The following is a 19,389-nucleotide window of genomic DNA, read 5'->3' as shown; positions in this document are numbered from 1 at the left end:
CTCCGTACGCCCGTAGAGCCCAGGGCTCTTCTCCGTACGCCCGTAGAGCCCAGGGCTCTTCTCCGTACGCCCGTAGAGCCCAGGGCTCTTCTCCGTACGCCCGTAGAGCCCAGGGCTCTTCTCCGTACGCCCGTAGAGCCCAGGGCTCTTCTCCGTACGCCCGTAGAGCCCAGGGCCCTTCTCCGTACGCCCGTAGAGCCCAGGGCTCTTCTCCGTACGCCCGTAGAGCCCAGGGCTCTTCTCCATACCAGTAGGTGCTGCTGTGGCCTCAGGATTGTGGAGTACTTAATGGGGGAGTGGTATTATTTGTTCTAGGTTACTCTCACTCTGTCTGACTCTCTCTTTTTCCTTATGCTCTTGCTCTCTATACTCTCTCTCTCTCTCCCCTCCGTGCTGCATCTCAACCCTTGCTTTTCTCTGAGAACCTCTCATTCGCTTGCTCCTCTTCCCCTCTCCTACCTCACCTCATCTCTCTCTGGTCTCCATGGCTGCACCGACCGTACTAGAATCTCGCCGTCGTTCTGTCTCATCTTTATCTTTCTCCTCTCCCTGTGAGCTTTGTTCTCTTTTGTTTTAATGTGACACCCCCGCTGAGCGAGATGGGAGTTTCAAGGCTGGTCTCTCCCTGAGGGTCCACTTCTAGCAGAGAAAGACACCTGGGAATTTCTCCCTCCCAGAGGCATTGTGCATATTGTCGCGGCATTCAACCCCACAACACGCTAATTACAACACTAATTAAACCCCCTGGCAATCAATACATGGTTAATGATTTCCAGAAACCATTCTTCAGATTTGTGATTGTCAATACCTGAATGAGAGGAGAACAGGACACTGTTAAATGTGAACAGGGGAACAGGACACTGTTAAATGTGAACAGGGGAACGAGAGCAGGAGAACAGGACACTGTTAAATGTGAACAGGGGAACGAGAGCAGGAGAACAGGACACTGTTAAATGTGAACAGGGGAATGAGAGATGTCCTTTATCCTTTTGTGTTTTATAATTGGTTTAAACATGAGTATCTCCGGGCAGCCGGCGGAAATGGAGGAAAACTCGCCTCCCTGCGGACCTGGCATCCTTTCACTCCCTCCTCTCTACATTTTCCTCCTCTGTCTCTGCTGCTAAAGCCACTTTCTACCATTCTAAGTTCCAAGCATCTGCCTCTAACCCTAGGAAGCTCTTTGCCACCTTCTCCTCCCTCCTGAATCCTCCCCCCCCCCTCCCTCCTCCCTCTCTGCAGATGACTTCGTCAACCATTTTGAAAAGAAGGTCGATGACATCCGATCCTCGTTTGCTAAGTCAAACGACACCGCTGGTTCTGCTCACACTGCCCTACCCTATGCTCTGACCTCTTTCTCCCCTCTCTCTCCAGATGAAATCTCGCGTCTTGTGACGGCCGGCCGCCCAACAACCTGCCCGCTTGACCCTATCCCCTCCTCTCTTCTCCAGACCATTTCCGGAGACCTTCTCCCTTACCTCACCTCGCTCATCAACTCATCCCTGACCGCTGGCTACGTCCCTCCCGTCTTCAAGAGAGCGAGAGTTGCACCCCTTCTGAAAAAACCTACACTCGATCCCTCCGATGTCAACAACTACAGACCAGTATCCCTTCTCTCTTTTCTCTCCAAAACTCTTGAGCGTGCCGTCCTTGGCCAGCTCTACCGCTATCTCTCTCAGAATGACCTTCTTGATCCAAATCAGTCAGGTTTCAAGACTAGTCATTCAACTGAGACTGCTCTTCTCTGTATCACGGAGGCGCTCCGCACTGCTAAAGCTAACTCTCTCTCCTCTGCTCTCATCCTTCTAGACCTATCGGCTGCCTTCGATACTGTGAACCATCAGATCCTCCTCTCCACCCTCTCCGAGTTGGGCATCTCCGGCGCGGCCCACGCTTGGATTGCGTCCTACCTGACAGGTCGCTCCTACCAGGTGGCGTGGCGAGAATCTGTCTCCTCACCACGCGCTCTCACCACTGGTGTCCCCCAGGGCTCTGTTCTAGGCCCTCTCTTATTCTCGCTATACACCAAGTCACTTGGCTCTGTCATAACCTCACATGGTCTCTCCTATCATTGCTATGCAGACGACACACAATTAATCTTCTCCTTTCCCCCTTCTGATGACCAGGTGGCGAATCGCATCTCTGCATGTCTGGCAGACATATCAGTGTGGATGACGGATCACCACCTCAAGCTGAACCTCAGCAAGACGGAGCTCCTCTTCCTCCCGGGGAAGGACTGCCCGTTCCATGATCTCGCCATCACGGTTGACAACTCCATTGTGTCCTCCTCCCAGAGCGCTAAGAACCTTGGCGTGATCCTGGACAACACCCTGACGTTCTCAACTAACATCAAGGCGGTGTCCCGTTCCTGTAGGTTCATGCTCTACAACATCCGCAGAGTACGACCCTGCCTCACACAGGAAGCGGCGCAGGTCCTAATCCAGGCACTTGTCATCTCCCGTCTTGATTACTGCAACTCGCTGTTGGCTGGGCTCCCTGCCTGTGCCATTAAACCCCTACAACTCATCCAGAACGCCGCAGCCCGTCTGGTGTTCAACCTTCCCAAGTTCTCTCACGTCACCCCGCTCCTCCGCTCTCTCCACTGGCTTCCAGTTGAAGCTCGCATCCGCTACAAGACCATGGTGCTCGCCTACGGAGCTGTGAGGGGAACGGCACCTCAGTACCTCCAGGCTCTGATCAGGCCCTACACCCAAACAAGGGCACTGCGTTCATCCACCTCTGGCCTGCTCGCCTCCCTACCACTGAGGAAGTACAGTTCCCGCTCAGCCCAGTCAAAACTGTTCGCTGCTCTGGCCCCCAATGGTGGAACAAACTCCCTCACGACGCCAGGACAGCGGGTCAATCACCACCTTCCGGAGACACCTGAAACCCCACCTCTTCAAGGAATACCTAGGATAGGGTAAGTAAGGGTAGGTGCATTGGCGATTGCGTCGTCTGGATCTGTCGGGCGGTAGGTGAATTGGAGAGGGTTGAGTGTGTCAGGGAGGATGGAGGTAATGTGGTCTTTGACTAGCCTCTTGAAGTACTTCATGATGAACGAAGTGAGTGCTACAGGTCGGTAGTCGGACAGTTACTTCCCCATTCTTGGGCACGGGGATGATGGTAATCATCTTGAAGCAGGTAGAGACAACGGCCTGTGTTAGAGAGATTGAAAATGTCCCAAATCACAATACCTAACTGGTCTGCACATGTTCCAAGGGCGCGGCGAGGGATGCCGTCTGGGCCGGCAGGCTTGCGAGGGTTAAGATGCTTGAACGACATCCATACATTCTCCGTGGAGACCGTAAGGACGTAGCCCTCATTGTCTTCAGGGGCTCTCCTCGGCAGATCAGTCGTTGTTGTTCGAAGCGTGAGAAAAAGGTGCTTCGCTCGTCTAGTAGGGTGGCATTGATGTCCACGGCGTGACTAGCTTTCTTTTTGTAGTCGTTAGAAGATCATTCGAAGCCTTGCCACATATGCTGAATTGTCTTGGAGTAGGAGTGCTGATCAAGGATCCGAGCCCCCCTGTCTATGCATTTTCTACAATCTAAAAGGCACGTCTGATCCTAAATCCTAGCACTCTGAGTCTTTATGGACTGCTTGACGCTATAGCAGAACAGAACCAACTCTCTTGAAAAGTGGGGAGCCACAAAGGTGAAATTCCTTCACTTTTAAAGAAAGCAGTTGGTACCATTATAAGCATACTATCATAACCGAGGATAAATGTGACTCCACCAGCCTTTTCTCTAATGAGGAAAAAAGCTGTAGTTTCTCTATCTTCTGCTAGCTCCAAGACTGCCATGCGTCTTCCCTGCTAGCTCCAAGACTGCCATGCGTCTTCCCTGCTAGCTCCAAGACTGCCATGCGTCTCCCCTGCTAGCTCCAAGACTGCCATGCGTCTCCCCTGCTAGCTCCAAGACTGCCATGCGTCTCCCCTGCTAGCTCCAAGACTGCCATGCGTCTCCCCTGCTAGCTCCAAGACTGCCATGCGTCTCCCCTGCTAGCTCCAAGACTGCCATGCGTCTCCCCTGCTAGCTCCAAGACTGCCATGCGTCTCCCCTGCTAGCTCCAAGACTGCCATGCGTCTCCCCTGCTAGCTCCAAGACTGCCATGCGTCTCCCCTGCTAGCTCCAAGACTGCCATGCGTCTCCCCTGCTAGCTCCAAGACTGCCATGCGTCTCCCCTGCTAGCTCCAAGACTGCCATGCGTCTCCCCTGCTAGCTCCAAGACTGCCATGCGTCTCCCCTGCTAGCTCCAAGACTGCCATGCGTCTCCCCTGCTAGCTCCAAGACTGCCATGCGTCTCCCCTGCTAGCTCCAAGACTGCCATGCGTCTCCCTGCTAGCTCCAAGACTGCCATGCGTCTCCCCTGCTAGCTCCAAGACTGCCATGCGTCTCCCCTGCTAGCTCCAAGACTGCCATGCGTCTCCCCTGCTAGCTCCAAGACTGCCATGCGTCTCCCCTGCTAGCTCCAAGACTGCCATGCGTCTCCCTGCTAGCTCCAAGACTGCCATGCGTCTCCCCTGCTAGCTCCAAGACTGCCATGCGTCTCCCCTGCTAGCTCCAAGACTGCCATGCGTCTCCCCTGCTAGCTCCAAGACTGCCATGCGTCTCCCCTGCTAGCTCCAAGACTGCCATGCGTCTCCCCTGCTAGCTCCAAGACTGCCATGCGTCTCCCCTGCTAGCTCCAAGACTGCCATGCGTCTCCCCTGCTAGCTCCAAGACAGCCATGCGTCTCCCCTGCTAGCTCCAAGACAGCCATGCGTCTCCCCTGCTAGCTCCAAGACCGCCATGCGTCTCCCCTGCCAGCTCCAAGACCGCCATGCGTCTCCCCTGCCAGCTCCAAGACCGCCATGCGTCTCCCCTGCCAGCTCCAAGACCGCCATGCGTCTCCCCTGCCAGCTCCAAGACCGCCATGCGTCTCCCCTGCCAGCTCCAAGACCGCCATGCGTCTCCCCTGCCAGCTCCAAGACCGCCATGCGTCTCCCCTGCCAGCTCCAAGACCTCCATGCGTCTCCCCTGCCAGCTCCAAGACCGCCATGCGTCTCCCCTGCCAGCTCCAAGACCGCCATGCGTTTCCCCTGCCAGCTCCAAGACCGCCATGCGTTTCCCTGCCAGCTCCAAGACCGCCATGCGTTTCCCTGCCAGCTCCAAGACCGCCATGCGTTTCCTGCCAGCTCCAAGACCGCCATGCGTTTCCCTGCCAGCTCCAAGACCGCCATGCGTCTCCCCTGCCAGCTCCAAGACCGCCATGCGTCTCCCCTGCCAGCTCCAAGACCGCCATGCGTCTCCCCTGCCAGCTCCAAGACCGCCATGCGTTTCCCCTGCCAGCTCCAAGACCGCCATGCGTTTCCCCTGCCAGCTCCAAGACCGCCATGCGTTTCCCCTGCCAGCTCCAAGACCGCCATGCGTTTCCCCTGCCAGCTCCAAGACCGCCATGCGTCTCCCCTGCCAGCTCCAAGACCGCCATGCGTCTCCCCTGCCAGCTCCAAGACCGCCATGCGTCTCCCCTGCCAGCTCCAAGACCGCCATGCGTCTCCCCTGCCAGCTCCAAGACCGCCATGCGTCTCCCCTGCTAGCTCCAAGACTGCCATCTCACAGGACTAGTTGTGTGGGTAATAGGCCTCTTGTGAAATTTGTTTGCTTTTTCTTTCTTGCGATCTCCCCCACAGCTTTCAGTTGTCACCATTTATGGAGGTCTCTTAGTAACCTGACTTTTTTTTTATGGAACATTTTGTTTAACAAGTCAGATAAGAACAAAGTCTTATTTACAATGACAGCCTAACCCGGACAACACTGGGCCAATTGTGCACCTCCTTATGGGACTCCCCACTCACGGCCGGTTGTGGTACAGCCTGGATTGAACCAGGGTCTGTAGTGATGCCTCAAGCACTGAGATGCAGTGCCTTAGACCGCTGCGTCACTCGGGAGCTTGTTCCTGCCTGTAACACAATGTTACTCTGATTATACCACTGCAATCGACCTTTAGCAAGTGCTTTATGTTAACCAACTAACACTGAAGTGACCTTCGCTGCTTTACGGCTAATCTGTAGATTAATTTCTTAAATATGCAGGGGCAATTTCTGTTGCAGTAATCAACTAGATTCAGCCACGGGACATTTTTTTTTCTTGAGCGGACTGTCCGGGGGCCGGAACATAATTACAAATAATTTGTAGACTGCAAATTGACCACAAGAAGCCCAAACAGATATGTTTGACCTTAACCTTGTTTACATTTCTGTATGATCATGCATGTGTCTAATATCTGTGGGAATACTTGGCAACAGATTTCTTCAATTTAAGTGACTTGGAGCTGATTTCCTGGTGTTTTTACGGAATTGTATGTCCAACAATGAATATTTGAAAAAAAGCAGAACTTGGGCCAAATAAAGGCCCACGGGCCGCCAGTTGGGGAACCCTGTTCTATTGTCACCTCAGTGGAGCGTGTGTATTCTGCTTACCTATATATTTATTCCTCCTCCCCATTGTGTGAAACTATGCATTCATTGTTCTGTTTCATCCTCACCTTGGCTGGCACTCGCAAGCCTGTTAATTCCTGTTCAGTGTTGTCAGTGTTCGATGTGCTCAGTGGAGTGAGAAATGGCTCCCTCCGTGCAAACAGTCTCACACCAGCTTCATTACCACAGTAGAGACACTGTATGTGTCCCAAATGGCACCCTAATCCCTTTATTGTTCACTTCTTTTGCGTGGAACCCTACAGGCCTGGTCAAAATGTGTGCACTGAATACAGAATAGTGTGCCATTTGGGACAGAGGCACAGCGGACTCGGAGACCGTAAACACTTCTGGAATTCACACATTAACAGGTGGAAACAATGCAATACTACATTTAGTCAGGTCGAAATCAATACAGCTCCAAATGTAAACACAGGATTATGCTATTCATTTGTACTGCACATATATAACTACATAGAGCCATGATTACATGGAGCTCTATTCCACATCAAGTAACTCATGCCAGCGGTAAAATTAAAACCAGATAAAGTAGATTTTATGGAACAGTGGGGATTGTCAAGCAACACAAACAGGCGCAAACGCACAGACGATAACATATGCACTATTCACACACGTACACATGTTTTTTGTGTTGTAGAATAGGGGCCTGATGGCACACACTTAATGTGAATGTATTGTGTAACAGCCTTAACAAATACAAATGTGTGTGTGTGTGTGATCCCACCCAACTTTCAGAGATGATCAGGAAGCTCATATGAAGGATCCCACCTTCTCAGACTCATTAGGTAGGTGTGTGTGTGTGTGTGTGTGTGTGTGTGTGTGTGTGTGTGTGTGTGTGTGTGTGTGTGTGTGTGTGTGTGTGTGTGTGTGTGTGTGTGTGTGTGTGTGTGTGTGTGTGTGTGTGTGTGTGTGTGTGTGTGTGTGTGTGTGTGTGTGTGTGTGTACGCATTCCAGCTCCTGCAGTGTCTCATATGTTTCCAATTACACTGTGTCCTGTACCCCCCAAACACAACATAAACCGCTGCTATGTGTTGGACCAGCACCTACGTCAATTCAGGAGGAATTTGTGTGATTGTTGTAAAAAATAAGCAATGCAGGTATCAGGGAAGGAGTATACTTATAGCAGGGCTGTCCTGTGGTAGTCAGTCTGTCAGAGGAAACCGTTAAACCCATCTTATGTACAAACGAGCTCTCTCTACAAGGAACACTTGCATGTCGTCGAATACCGTGAAATGCTTACTTTTACAAGCCCTTAACCAACAAAGCCATTTGAAGAAAATAGAGTTAAGAAAATATTTACTAAATAAGCTAAAGTAAAACATAAAACATTTTTAATAAGTATCACAATACAATAATGAGGCTATATACAGGGGGTATTGCTATGCAGACTCATATCCGGTGTGTCATGTTGGTATTTAGTCCGTAACCTCCTCTCCCCTTGCTCCGTCAGTGATCGTATGGATATCTCCTCTCCTCTTGCTCCGTCGGTGATCGTATGGATATCTCCTCTCCCCTTGCTCCGTCAGTGATCGTATGGATATCTCCTCTCCCCTTGCTCCGTCGGTGATCGTATGGATATCTCCTCTCCTCTTGCTCCGTCGGTGATCGTATGGATATCTCCTCTCCTCTTGCTCCGTCGGTGATCGTATGGATATCTCCTCTCCCCTTGCTCCGTCGGTGATCGTATGGATATCTCCTCTCCCCTTGCTCCGTCGGTGATCGTATGGATATCTCCTCTCCCCTTGCTCCGTCGGTGATCGTATGGCTATCTCCTCTCCCCTTGCTCCGTCGGTGATCGTATGGATATCTCCTCTCCCCTTGCTCCGTCGGTGATCGTATGGACATCTCCTCTCCCCTTGCTCCGTCGGTGATCGTATGGCTATCTCCTCTCCCCTTGCTCCGTCGGTGATCGTATGGCTATCTCCTCTCCCCTTGCTCCGTCGGTGATCGTATGGCTATCTCCTCTCCCCTTGCTCCGTCGGTGATCGTATGGATATCTCCTCTCCCCTTGCTCCGTCGGTGATCGTATGGATATCTCCTCTCCTCTTGCTCCGTCGGTGATCGTATGGATATCTCCTCTCCTCTTGCTCCGTCGGTGATCGTATGGATATCTCCTCTCCCCTTGCTCCGTCGGTGATCGTATGGATATCTCCTCTCCCCTTGCTCCGTCGGTGATCGTATGGATATCTCCTCTCCCCTTGCTCCGTCGGTGATCGTATGGATATCTCCTCTCCCCTTGCTCCGTCGGTGATCGTATGGACATCTCCTCTCCCCTTGCTCCGTCGGTGATCGTATGGATATCTCCTCTCCTCTCGCTCCGTCGGTGATCGTATGGATATCTCCTCTCCTCTCGCTCCGTCGGTGATCGTATGGATATCTCCTCTCCCCTTGCTCCGTCTGTGATCGTATGGATATCTCCTCTCCCCTTGCTCCGTCGGTGATCGTATGGACATCTCCTCTCCCCTTGCTCCGTCGGTGATCGTATGGATATCTCCTCTCCCCTTGCTCCGTCGGTGATCGTATGGACATCTCCTCTCCCCTTGCTCCGTCGGTGATCGTATGGATATCTCCTCTCCCCTTGCTCCGTCGGTGATCGTATGGATATCTGAAATGGATGCTCATGAATTAAGTGGATTTACCGACAGAGCTCATTGTAATTTTGAGAGTAGATAAATCTAATGTTGCGCCTCCGTATTGTTATTGCTCTGCTGCTGTTGCTCTGAAAAAGGCTTAGCTGGATGTTTTATCTTTTGGCTTTTTCTCCACTCTCATTGCCTGTTTTATATACAGACAGTAGGCAGTCCTTAGCTTTATACTACCTCAGACTGGGTGAGGGGGGCATTGTCATGTCAGCCTCAGCAGTTTCAACCATCCACCAGGAAAGTGTTTATGTGCCTTGCATACTGGTAAGAGCCACTTAACAAAACCGCAACGATGAGGCCTATCTCAGATAATCGCAATGACTTGAGTTGACACTGACAGTCCTACTACACTTAGACCGTTTATGAGAATAATTGAATGACGTGATGGGTGTAGTTGAATGTCGTGGTAGTTGAATGTCGTGGTAGTTGAATGTCGTGGCAGGTGCAGTTGAATGACGTGGTAGTTGAATGTCGTGGGAGTTGAATGACGTGGTATAGGGCTCCTATATGATCCTGTGGGCACCTGGAACTCTGTGTATACATATCACATTTCCCAGAAATGGACCCAAATCTAACCTTGAGGGGTTTCCTGAGAGGGGTCACCCAGCCACTGACCCAGAACCTGTTTGTCCGGTGTGTCTCTGTCAAGACTCCGATTGTGGATGAGGAGAATTGTGCTCGCCCAGTGTTTCCTCCTGTTATGTCCATCCTGCCTCGCTGCAATGTTTTCATATGTGACTCTGGACAGGACAGAAGATGTAGTGGGGTTAAGTGTAAAGGACATTCAGGATAGTCACCTGGGCTAAGAGCATATGTCCAAGTTCCACGTTTACTCCATGTATTAGTCTGTCCTGTAGGTAATGTATGGGTGTTGTGTTTCTTGTGTCTGTGTCCGTAAACAATCAACTGTCCATTTCCAGCGGGAGCACACTTCATTATAGTGCACTTTGGCCGTCTGCTACACGGTCCACTTCATTCACACTGAGATGGATTTTACTATTAAAATGTAATGAGCCCACAGGCCCGAGTGCCATTGTGGCCAAGACACTCGCACTAAGATGAGGAAACAAACAATGACTCAGCTGAAAAATAAAATATGTCCTGTCCTGTCCTGTGGCTTTCTCAAATGGCACCCTATTCCCTATATAGTGCACTACTTTTAACTAGAGCACTAGGAGCTGTCTAAAGCAGTGCACTATAACGGGAATAGGGTGCCATTTGGGCCACGACCTGCCCTGCCTACCCGCCTGTAGCCTGTCTTCCCAGTAGCCATTAACTCCAAGCCCAGCCCTGAATTATAGATGTGATGATCTAACCACTTGGTTAGAATGGGAGGATATGTACAACCTGATGTCACAGAAGAGGCTAGTGCCATAGTGCAGTTAAGTGACTTTTGAACAGTTATTTGGTTGATGTTGTATTAATCAAATGTGAGATCTTCAAAGCACATCTTGTACTGTAGCTGTCTGTGTTGTAGGGCATTTTTGAATGTGTTTTAGTGCAAACAAAACCATTTGATTCACTCAAGTCACTCCAAACCAACATGAGCTAGTATAGGCAGTTTGCGTTTGTCATGAGGCCCTATGAGGCCCTATACTGATGGAAAACTGCCACTGTCCCCTCAACATTTTCTGTCACCTCAGTGTCCCTGCGCCTTACCTGGGGGGGACACTGTTGCATCCCAAATGGCACCCTATTCCCTTTAGAGTGCACTTTCTTTTGACCAGGGTCCAGCCGGCGCTGGTCTAAAGTAGTGCACTATAAAAGGAATAAGGGGCCATTTGGGACTCGGACTGTGATGTTGGAGAGCCAAGTCGAACCCCACTGTGCAATTCAGGAAATGGAATTGTCACTCGATGAATAAAACAAAAGTCTATCGAAGGAGCTACTATTGAAATGTGGCCGTGTGACTTTCCTCCTGTATCTGTGGTGATGAATGTGATTCACATGCTCTTCAAGGAGCATAGTGTTGTCTTGGGGAATAGAATGTGAAGATTGTATTTTTCTTGACCTTTTCATAAATATCTCCCTTTCTATGTCTACACCATGCAAGAATTGTCATGTACGTGTAACCCACAGTGTCCCAAACCGTTTTCCTCTTGTTTAGAAACCCATTCACAACCTGTTAAGCATAGGACACGAATCCTATGAGACATGCTCTGTAGCCACTGTGATCCTGTTGTGAAGGAGACCAACAGGACTGGATTACCGGTGTACTGCAGCCCTCCACTGTACGTTGTCCCTCCCCCGCAGCAGCAAACAGTGCACTGTCATGGCAACCGTACAGGGAACTGTGGCGATGTGTTCATTTTCATACTGATGAGGCGAGCTGTTGCTGCCGTTGCCGCGGCTCCTCTGCCTTCTCCAGTATCACCATGAAATTTTAATGACCCTGTCTAGTCCACCATCTCTTTTTCTCTCTCTTACTCCATGTTCTCTCACTCTCTCTCTCGCTCTCACAATAGGAATCAGTCCTGACCATTTGTTCAGGTTTTAATAGTGGCATAGGCTGTAATGGGTGCTCATATGTAGGTTACCCATCTTATGTCATGTTGTCTGCGTACCATTTTTCTGTGACTCATTTCAGCCAGTGTGGAATGGACCATCTTTCAATGTCTGTGCCAATGAGACTCGGGAGGCTTGGTTTGATAATATGCTCATGTTGCAGTCAGAGATCCTAGAAGTCATGTAATTCTATGGTTGTTGTCTTGTTTTGCAGGAGGAGGGGGGGCACGGGGAGGAGGAGAACGGCAGGATCGAGCCGGTTGGCCGAGCTGACTCCTGTATGGCCCACACCCCTGTGAGGTCACTGGAGTAAGTCTCTGAAAGGGTCGTCCAATTACAGATAGAGGACTACATCCCAAGTGGCACCCTTTTCCCTTTATAGTGCACTACTTTTGACCAGAGCCTTGTGGATCCTGGTCAGAAGTAGTGCACTATATAGGGAATAAGTTGTCGTTTGGGATTCATCCAGAGCATCTGTCTCAACGTAACCACCTCTCTGATCACCTGACATTGATCCGTAACAAGTACAGGAATAACATTAATCTGTAGCAATGGAATGAGTACCAGTTAACTACCTACCTCTAAGCTGAACCTAACACTTCTGATCTTATATTGTATTCTCCATGTAATCATTTATTGTCAAGAGTCTAAGATTTAGGCCAATAAATATTGCATTCCACAAGTTTGGAGATAATCTTTTTAAACCCCTGGCTAATGTTCTTTTAAGGAACTTGAGCATAAATCAAATGTCATCATAACCATAAAAGGTACCATGTACTGATCCACTGTCATGGTGATAGTAATAACACTCGTTTTCTAACTGTCATCTTTTTCATGCCATCAGTCTAATCTTCAGGTACAGTATGTTATTGATATTATTTTGCCCAAAAAGGAAGGCGTCCTCGCCTCCTAATAGAATACAACTATATTTTTATGCAAATAACCTTTATCCTAAAGGTAATAGAAACACAACTACTAAGCACCAATCTATGGAAACTCGAGGGGTGGGAGGTCAAAGAATACAAGTACAACACTATTTTTTTTAAAGGAATTTGATACAGTTTACTTGTCTCAGATTTCCCTATAAAAATCCTATGTGATAGACTGTCTGAAGGTCAAGACATAAGATATGATATGTATATGTAGTGTGTATGGAAACCTCCCTTGACGCTCCTTAGAACTGGGTTCTGAACGATGCGTTTCTGTCACCTGGGATGTTGGGAGAAACCAAAACCTGGCGTAATGCTCATCCCTAGTGGTTTATTCATTTCTTCCTGCTCTATTTGTTGTTGTTTTTCTCCCCTTCCTGATTTCCATGTGGTTTCACCCCTCCCCATCCTCATTGTCTCACAGTGACATTGTAAAGCTGGTAGAAGTGTCCAATGACGGCGGGCCCTTGGGGATCCATGTAGTGCCTTTCAGTGCCCAGGACCGCAGGTAAAGCCCTCCCACTACAGCCACCACTGGATAGACAGGCAGCAGGCTACTTACGCTACGCAGGCATAACACTGCCACGATTAAGGAGGGGGGAGTAGGGAGCGAGAGGGAAGGAGGGGGGAGAGAGAGAGAGAGCGAGCTTAGTCTGCTATGGCATCTGCATCCTCATGTGTCCCAGTAAAACAAACACACACACACACTCCCCCTACACATGGACCTACCCAACATGCATGTCATGCTCACATCATGAAGTGATTAGCTAGTTTACAGTGATCAATCAGGATTGTTCAGTGCTCGCAGGTGACTGTCATGTTCCTCCGTCACTCCTGTCTGAAGTATTTCCTTGATGTAAATGTTGTACTCAGCAGTCCTATACACATTTACAGTCCACACACGTCTCTGTTAGAAGATGTAATAGAATAATTGATTTAATGGTCCAGCTCTTTCACATATGTCCACTAGCACAGAGCTAGGTTTACAATTCCTAGCCTCGTCCCAGATCTGTTTGTGCTGTCTTGTCAACTCCTTGTCATGCCAAACATGATAAGGTGTAGCAAGGATTGGCATGATGGCACAAACACGGGTACCCAGGCTAGCTTATTCGCTACTGATTCAGAGGAACTTCCAACTAGAAGTTCTGGAAAACATATTTTGTTATAATGAATCTGTGTTTAAACATACCTGTGAACAATAAGTATTATTTTAATAGTTCTAGCACTTTATGGTAATTGGTATGATTTTGGATGACCTACTCTGTATTCAGTGTTTCAGTGAAGTCAGCATTGTGTAGCAGTCAGGAAGCCCGAGGCATCTTGCTACTGTATGGAGGGTTACTGCTTTCTCTGACAGCTGTCACAGCTGAAGAATTCCCAAACTCACGTGTGATGGAGCAGCATTTCTCTAATTCCTATACGTTACTGTAGATTTAACCGTTTTCTCTGTCAGAATGCTAATGGTCTCTATTTGTTTTGCATAAGGCAGCTCAGTCAGGAGCGAAACTTTGCATTCAGGTAGAGAGAACGGGCACACCTAGCTACAGTAACTACACCTATGCTGTTTTAAAAGACGGGCACTTTCATCTAGACACCAAAATTACTACTGACAAACATGACGCCACCAACTTAATAATAATTTATTTGAATTTATGTAATGCTTTTCTACCAACTGAGGTACTCAAAGCGCTTTACATAGTAGAGAGAATTTCACCTCATCCACCCCCAATGTGAGGCACCCACCTCAGTGATTCATGGCCACCATTTCTGTGCCAGAACGCTCACCACACATCAGCTATCAGGTGGAGAGATGAGGAGTGACATGCCGATTAGGAACGAGGGGGATGACTAGGTGGCCAGAATGGAATGTGACCAGGTTGGGAATCTAGCCAAGACAGTGTCTCATATCTCACTTCCACTTTACACTTTGCATTAATTAAAACCATACACCAATCAGTGTTAGCCTGTGAACTAAGTAAGGATGCAGATGACATGGAGGGCATGTTGCTCATCTCTTCGTTATGAGCCTATGCATGTATCCAAAATGGCTCTAGTGCACTACATAGGAAATAGAGTGCCATTTGCAACACACCTTATTCATGTAGAGCCTAGGTGTTTGCTGGAGCTTCAGTAGTCCTCCCCTATCCAGGCCTGCTCTGTACCCCAACAACCATATTGAACCCTAAGGCCTCCTCCACAGCTGCCAGCCGTATTACACCAACGTCTGCTTCTGAATGTTTCCAGGACTCTCGGCTTGTTGGTCAAGCGCCTGGAGAGGGGAGGCAAGGCGGAACAACATAGTCTGTTCCAGGAGAATGACTGCATCGTACGCATTAATAATGGAGACCTGCGAAACATCCGCTTCGAACAGTAAGACGCCTGTACCTACCGACCGGGACCACTGGTCCTGAGCCCCCCCTCCACTCCCTGCCAGCCCTCCTCTGCTCCTCTCCCTTACTCTCCACTGCCATGTCTTCTAACCAAAGCATGGCCTCTGCTGCTGTCTGTTGCTAAGCTAACCCCATTCCTGTTTGATGATTCCTAAGTCAGTCCTACTGTAGGATCTTGGTAATATGGAGGCTGCCTGCCATTCCTCTCAGCCTCGTTCCTCTCCATACTTGCAATCCTTTCTAAACCTCCATGTATTTAGCAGCTCCATCTGTTGCTACTGGATGCTAACATCTTCCTATTAGACTCCTAGATCAAACCTACCTCTGCTCTACTTGCTTGGCTTCTGACTTTCAGGGCATCCCTGGCTTTGATCTGTCTCTCCCTCAGCTCTTCAGTCTGAGCAGATCCTAACAGCCTAGCTAACTGCTGCTGCCTCCCATTGTTCTCTGCTGCAGATACTGTTCCATAGAAATAGCATGAGGGCTTCCTGCTTCATTCCTATTTTGTACAGTCAAAATGGCTGCCAGGCCACCCATTATGGTGTCATTGACTTGAATGGGGGAGGCCATTCTACTCATTCTAGTTCTGTTGTACGCTGCTTGCGTGCCATTCTAGAATCCAGCTAAAGCTTTTGAATGCAATCTTACATTCCTCATCATGCTTTATGTAATGTGCTTCTCAGAAGCATAAGCACTGGTGTACTGTGAAAAATCAGCTGTCATTTGTTTTGTGTGCACACTTACACATTCACAATAAGCTATGGCTATGGTGTAGCCTAGTGGTTGAACAGGATTCCCATGTGATTCTGGGAGGAATGGGAGTGAAGTTCTAGGGTCCAGTTCAGGACAGGAACAACAGTCTACAGCCCTCAAACGCAACTGGACCTCAGTCAGTTCCACTGCATTTCTTCCCTTTGTTCCACCCTAATCAGGGACTGATTTTAGACCTGGGACACCAGGTGGGTGCAATGAATTATCAGGTAGAGCAGAAAACCAGCAGGCTCCGGATGTCTTAGGGTAAGAGTTGAGTACCCCTGGTCTACAAGAATAGTTAAAAATTGAGTTATATTTTTTGGGGGGTGGAAATGTCATGTGGAGTGTTGCACGAAAACGACTGTAGGCTAGGCCTAATATGGTTTACGTAATAAAAAATAAATTGTCATTTCCCGCCTCCCCCTTCCGCCGGGGTCACTCCCGTAGTATTACATTGCTGCGGTTTAATCAAATAGGCTACCAGCTGGAGAGTGGGACAAGCAGCATTGCTGCTCTACTCACTTTACCATCAAGCCCAATTGTTTACGTATTTAACTATACCCGTGCCACCTGAGGTGAAGAGTGACATTTAACAGTCTGACTTTGGTGCCTGAAGTCTCTGCCAATTTTATGGGCTTTCCTCTGACACCGCCTGGTATAGAGGTCCTGGATGGCAGGAAGCTTGGCCCCAGTGATGTACTGGGCCATACGCACTACCCTCTAGTGCCTTATGGTCAGATGCCGAGCAGTTGCCATACCAGGCGGTGATGCTCTCGATGGTGCAGCTCTAGAACTTTTTGAGAATCTGGGGACCCATGCCAAATCTTTTCAGTCTCCTGAGGGGGGAAAGGTTTTGTTGTGCCTTCTTCACGACTGTGTTAGTGTGTTTGGACCATGTTAGTTTGTTGGTGATGTGGACACAAAGGAACTTGAAACTCTTTACCCGCTCCACTCCAGCCCCGTCAATGTTAATTGGGGGGGGGGGGTGTTCGGCCCTCCTTTTCCTGTAGTCCGTGATCAGCTCCTTTGTCTTGCTGATGTTGAGAGAGGTGTTGTTGTCCTGGTATCACACTGCCAGGTCTCTGACCTCCCTATAGGCCGTCTCATTGTTGTCGGTGATCAGGCCTTCCACTGCTGTGTCATCAGCGAACTTAGTAATGGTGTTGGAGTCGTGCTTGGCCACGCAGTCGTGGGTGAACAGAGTAATGGAGGTGACTAAGCACGCCCCCCCGAGGGGCCCTAGTGTTGAGGATCAGCATGGCAGATCTGTTGTTGCTACGTTTACCACCTTGGGGCAGACTGTCAGGAAGTCCAGGATCCAGTTCCAGAGGGAGGTGTTTAGTCCCAGGGTCCTTAGCTTAGTGATGAGCTTTGTGGGCACTATCGTGCTGAACACTGACCTGTGTTCCCTCAGGGAGACACAAATGTCAGTGACGACACCAGTTGGGCCTGGCAACCGATATCGCGGAGCTGCTTCCCAATTTCAGGCTATATCAATTTCCAGACAGGATGTAATAGGTTTCCCAACCTAGGTTACTTACTGGTGTTGAATTAAATATAGCAAAACAGACAGGGTTTTCACACATGCTAAATGTCAGAAAAGCTTCTCCATTATATTTTTGAGGAAGTGGTGGGAGGGCTTCATCATTAGAGGTTGACATGGGAGTGAACATTCATTATTGTTCTGTCATTGTTGGTAATGAGCTGATAAGTACGCATTTCACTGTAAGGTTGTAATACACCTGTTGTATTCAGCGCTTGTGGCAAATTACATTTGATTTGGGAATATTATTAGTGGCTGGGAATAAGGCTAGGAATTGCACGGTAGTTGGGAGTGGGGTAATGATGTCTGTTAATCTGTTTTGAGAGAGGAGTTGCCTGTGTGCATCCCATATGGCAACCTATTCCCAATGTAGCACTCATTTTGATCAGAGCCCTAAAGTCCCTGGTGAAAAGTAGAGCGCTATATAGGGAATAGGGTGGCATTTGGGACATATCCGAGATGTCTAGCAAAGTCGGCTTTAATCTACTGTAACAGGTGTGGCTAACAAGACTACTGCCATGGCAAGATTACACTAAATAGATGGTTTCAGTTCATATCTACACTACCTAATGTTGAAGGGGTTTAAAATGATTTTTCTCCAAACGTGCTTCAGAAACCCCATTCCTTTCATCTGAGCCATATGAGGGATTACATGATGAAACTGGCAAGCCTATTCTAAAGCTATACATTCTTACTCTCTACAAGCTTTAACCACTGTGCTGTGCAGGTGCCCTACCAGCAGGGTTGATAACCACAACTAATGTAGTGTGTAATGTGTGCTTGAGTCATAAATTGGCAACAAATACTTTTTATTGAGCCCTACTTTCGACGAGTCCATTCAGGACACACTCCTCCTGTTCCATTTGAGATGCAGACTATGTCGGATCCAACATCTGTGTTGAGTTGTGTTGCTTCTCCCTCCTTCCTGTCCTCAGAGCCCAGAACATGTTCCGCCAGGCCATGCGTTCACCAGTCATCATGTTCCATGTGGTTCCCAACCTGATGAAGGCCCAGTACGAGCAGCTGTCACACAGCGAGAGGAACCCCGACGTGGCCTACTCCTCTGGAAGCTTCAGCCCTGACTCCCTAGCCAGCGAGAGAGGCAGCACAACCTCAGGCCTGGACCACACCCCACAGGTCTCTCTACGTTTTGTATATTGTCTGTCGAGTGTCCAGAGTGCCGCAGCGGTCTAAGGCGGAGCATCTCAGTGCTACAGGCATCACTACAGACCCTGGTTTGATCCCGGGCTGTATCACAGCCGTCCGCGATCGGAGTCCCATAGGGCGGTGCACAATTGGCCCAGCGCCGTCCGGGTTACGAGGGTCTGTCGTTGCGTTTATGATGCAAGGCTAATTTCTTTCAAAACTGATAATGAAATGCTGTTTTATCTTCTATCACAGAGGATGTCCCGTGGTCCCCACCCTCACCAGCACCCCGAGCAGGGTGACGCCTACACCTCTCTACCTCACCCCCATGTGCTTGCCCATGGGGGCTCCATGGGCAAGCCCCCATTAGGCCATGCCCCTCCAGGCCGCACCCCCTCCCCTCACAGGGTGCTAAACTCCACCCCCGCGGCGGGCTTCACCAAAAAGGTCGGCAGGAGACTGAACATCCAGCTGAAAAAAGGTCAGATGACACACATACACACCTAAAAAATCTGTGATTGGACCTTACAGAGAAAGCATTGATCTAATCCTCTCCAGCACATCTAATCTTGGCCAGGGGTCTAAGAAAATTGTCTTAAGGCGTCAGCTTGCTTCAGTTCGGCTGGCGCCTAGCCAAACTCGGCTAACCGAACGAGTGTACTCGTAGACTACCTTAAAAGACCATCGCTTGAAAAAAAAGCGGCAATAGTATACACTTCCTCAAAATAGTCAGAAATAATCTAAGATAACTCTAGATGTCTATTAATGTTGATGTTTTTGCCGTAGAAATATTAGTCACGCAATTTTACTTCTAACTAAGATGTTTGGTACAGTTTTCAATAGAAAAATGTGCTTGAAAATGAGTTGTCTCGTTGAATGACAAAGATTTTATTGAAGAATCCCCTCTGTTGACCAATCACTGACGAAGGGACTTAGACTTTGGCTCCAAACTTCGGCTTCGCCTCCAGAAAATGTGTGTGCCCGAACAACTGAAAAACCTTGCTTAACT

General features: G+C 49.1%; 1 protein-coding gene across 12 annotated transcripts in view; it reads left to right on the top strand.

Moving 5' to 3' along the window:
* Positions 1 to 19,389, top strand: part of pard3ab (par-3 family cell polarity regulator alpha, b) — a 243,694-nt gene that overhangs the window by 118,437 nt on the left and 105,868 nt on the right. For 10 of the 12 annotated variants that reach the window (XR_008065181.1, XM_052463672.1, XM_052463668.1 and 7 more), the window contains 5 exons: positions 11,834 to 11,928; positions 12,973 to 13,056; positions 14,793 to 14,918; positions 18,170 to 18,371; positions 18,636 to 18,861. Coding sequence is in view for 11 of the 12 variants with exons in the window: in XM_052463672.1 (XP_052319632.1) it covers positions 11,834 to 11,928; positions 12,973 to 13,056; positions 14,793 to 14,918; positions 18,170 to 18,371; positions 18,636 to 18,861 (733 nt within the window). In the remaining variant the exon portion in view is untranslated. The remainder of the gene's footprint in view (positions 1 to 11,833; positions 11,929 to 12,972; positions 13,057 to 14,792; positions 14,919 to 18,169; positions 18,372 to 18,635; positions 18,862 to 19,389) is intronic. The other 2 variants (XM_052463673.1, XM_052463674.1) reach the window with 2 other exon arrangements.

The sequence above is a fragment of the Oncorhynchus keta genome, chromosome 15 (genome assembly GCF_023373465.1).
Source record: "Oncorhynchus keta strain PuntledgeMale-10-30-2019 chromosome 15, Oket_V2, whole genome shotgun sequence".
Classification (NCBI taxonomy): domain Eukaryota; kingdom Metazoa; phylum Chordata; class Actinopteri; order Salmoniformes; family Salmonidae; genus Oncorhynchus; species Oncorhynchus keta.
This window is presented reverse-complemented; position numbering and strand designations above follow the sequence as displayed.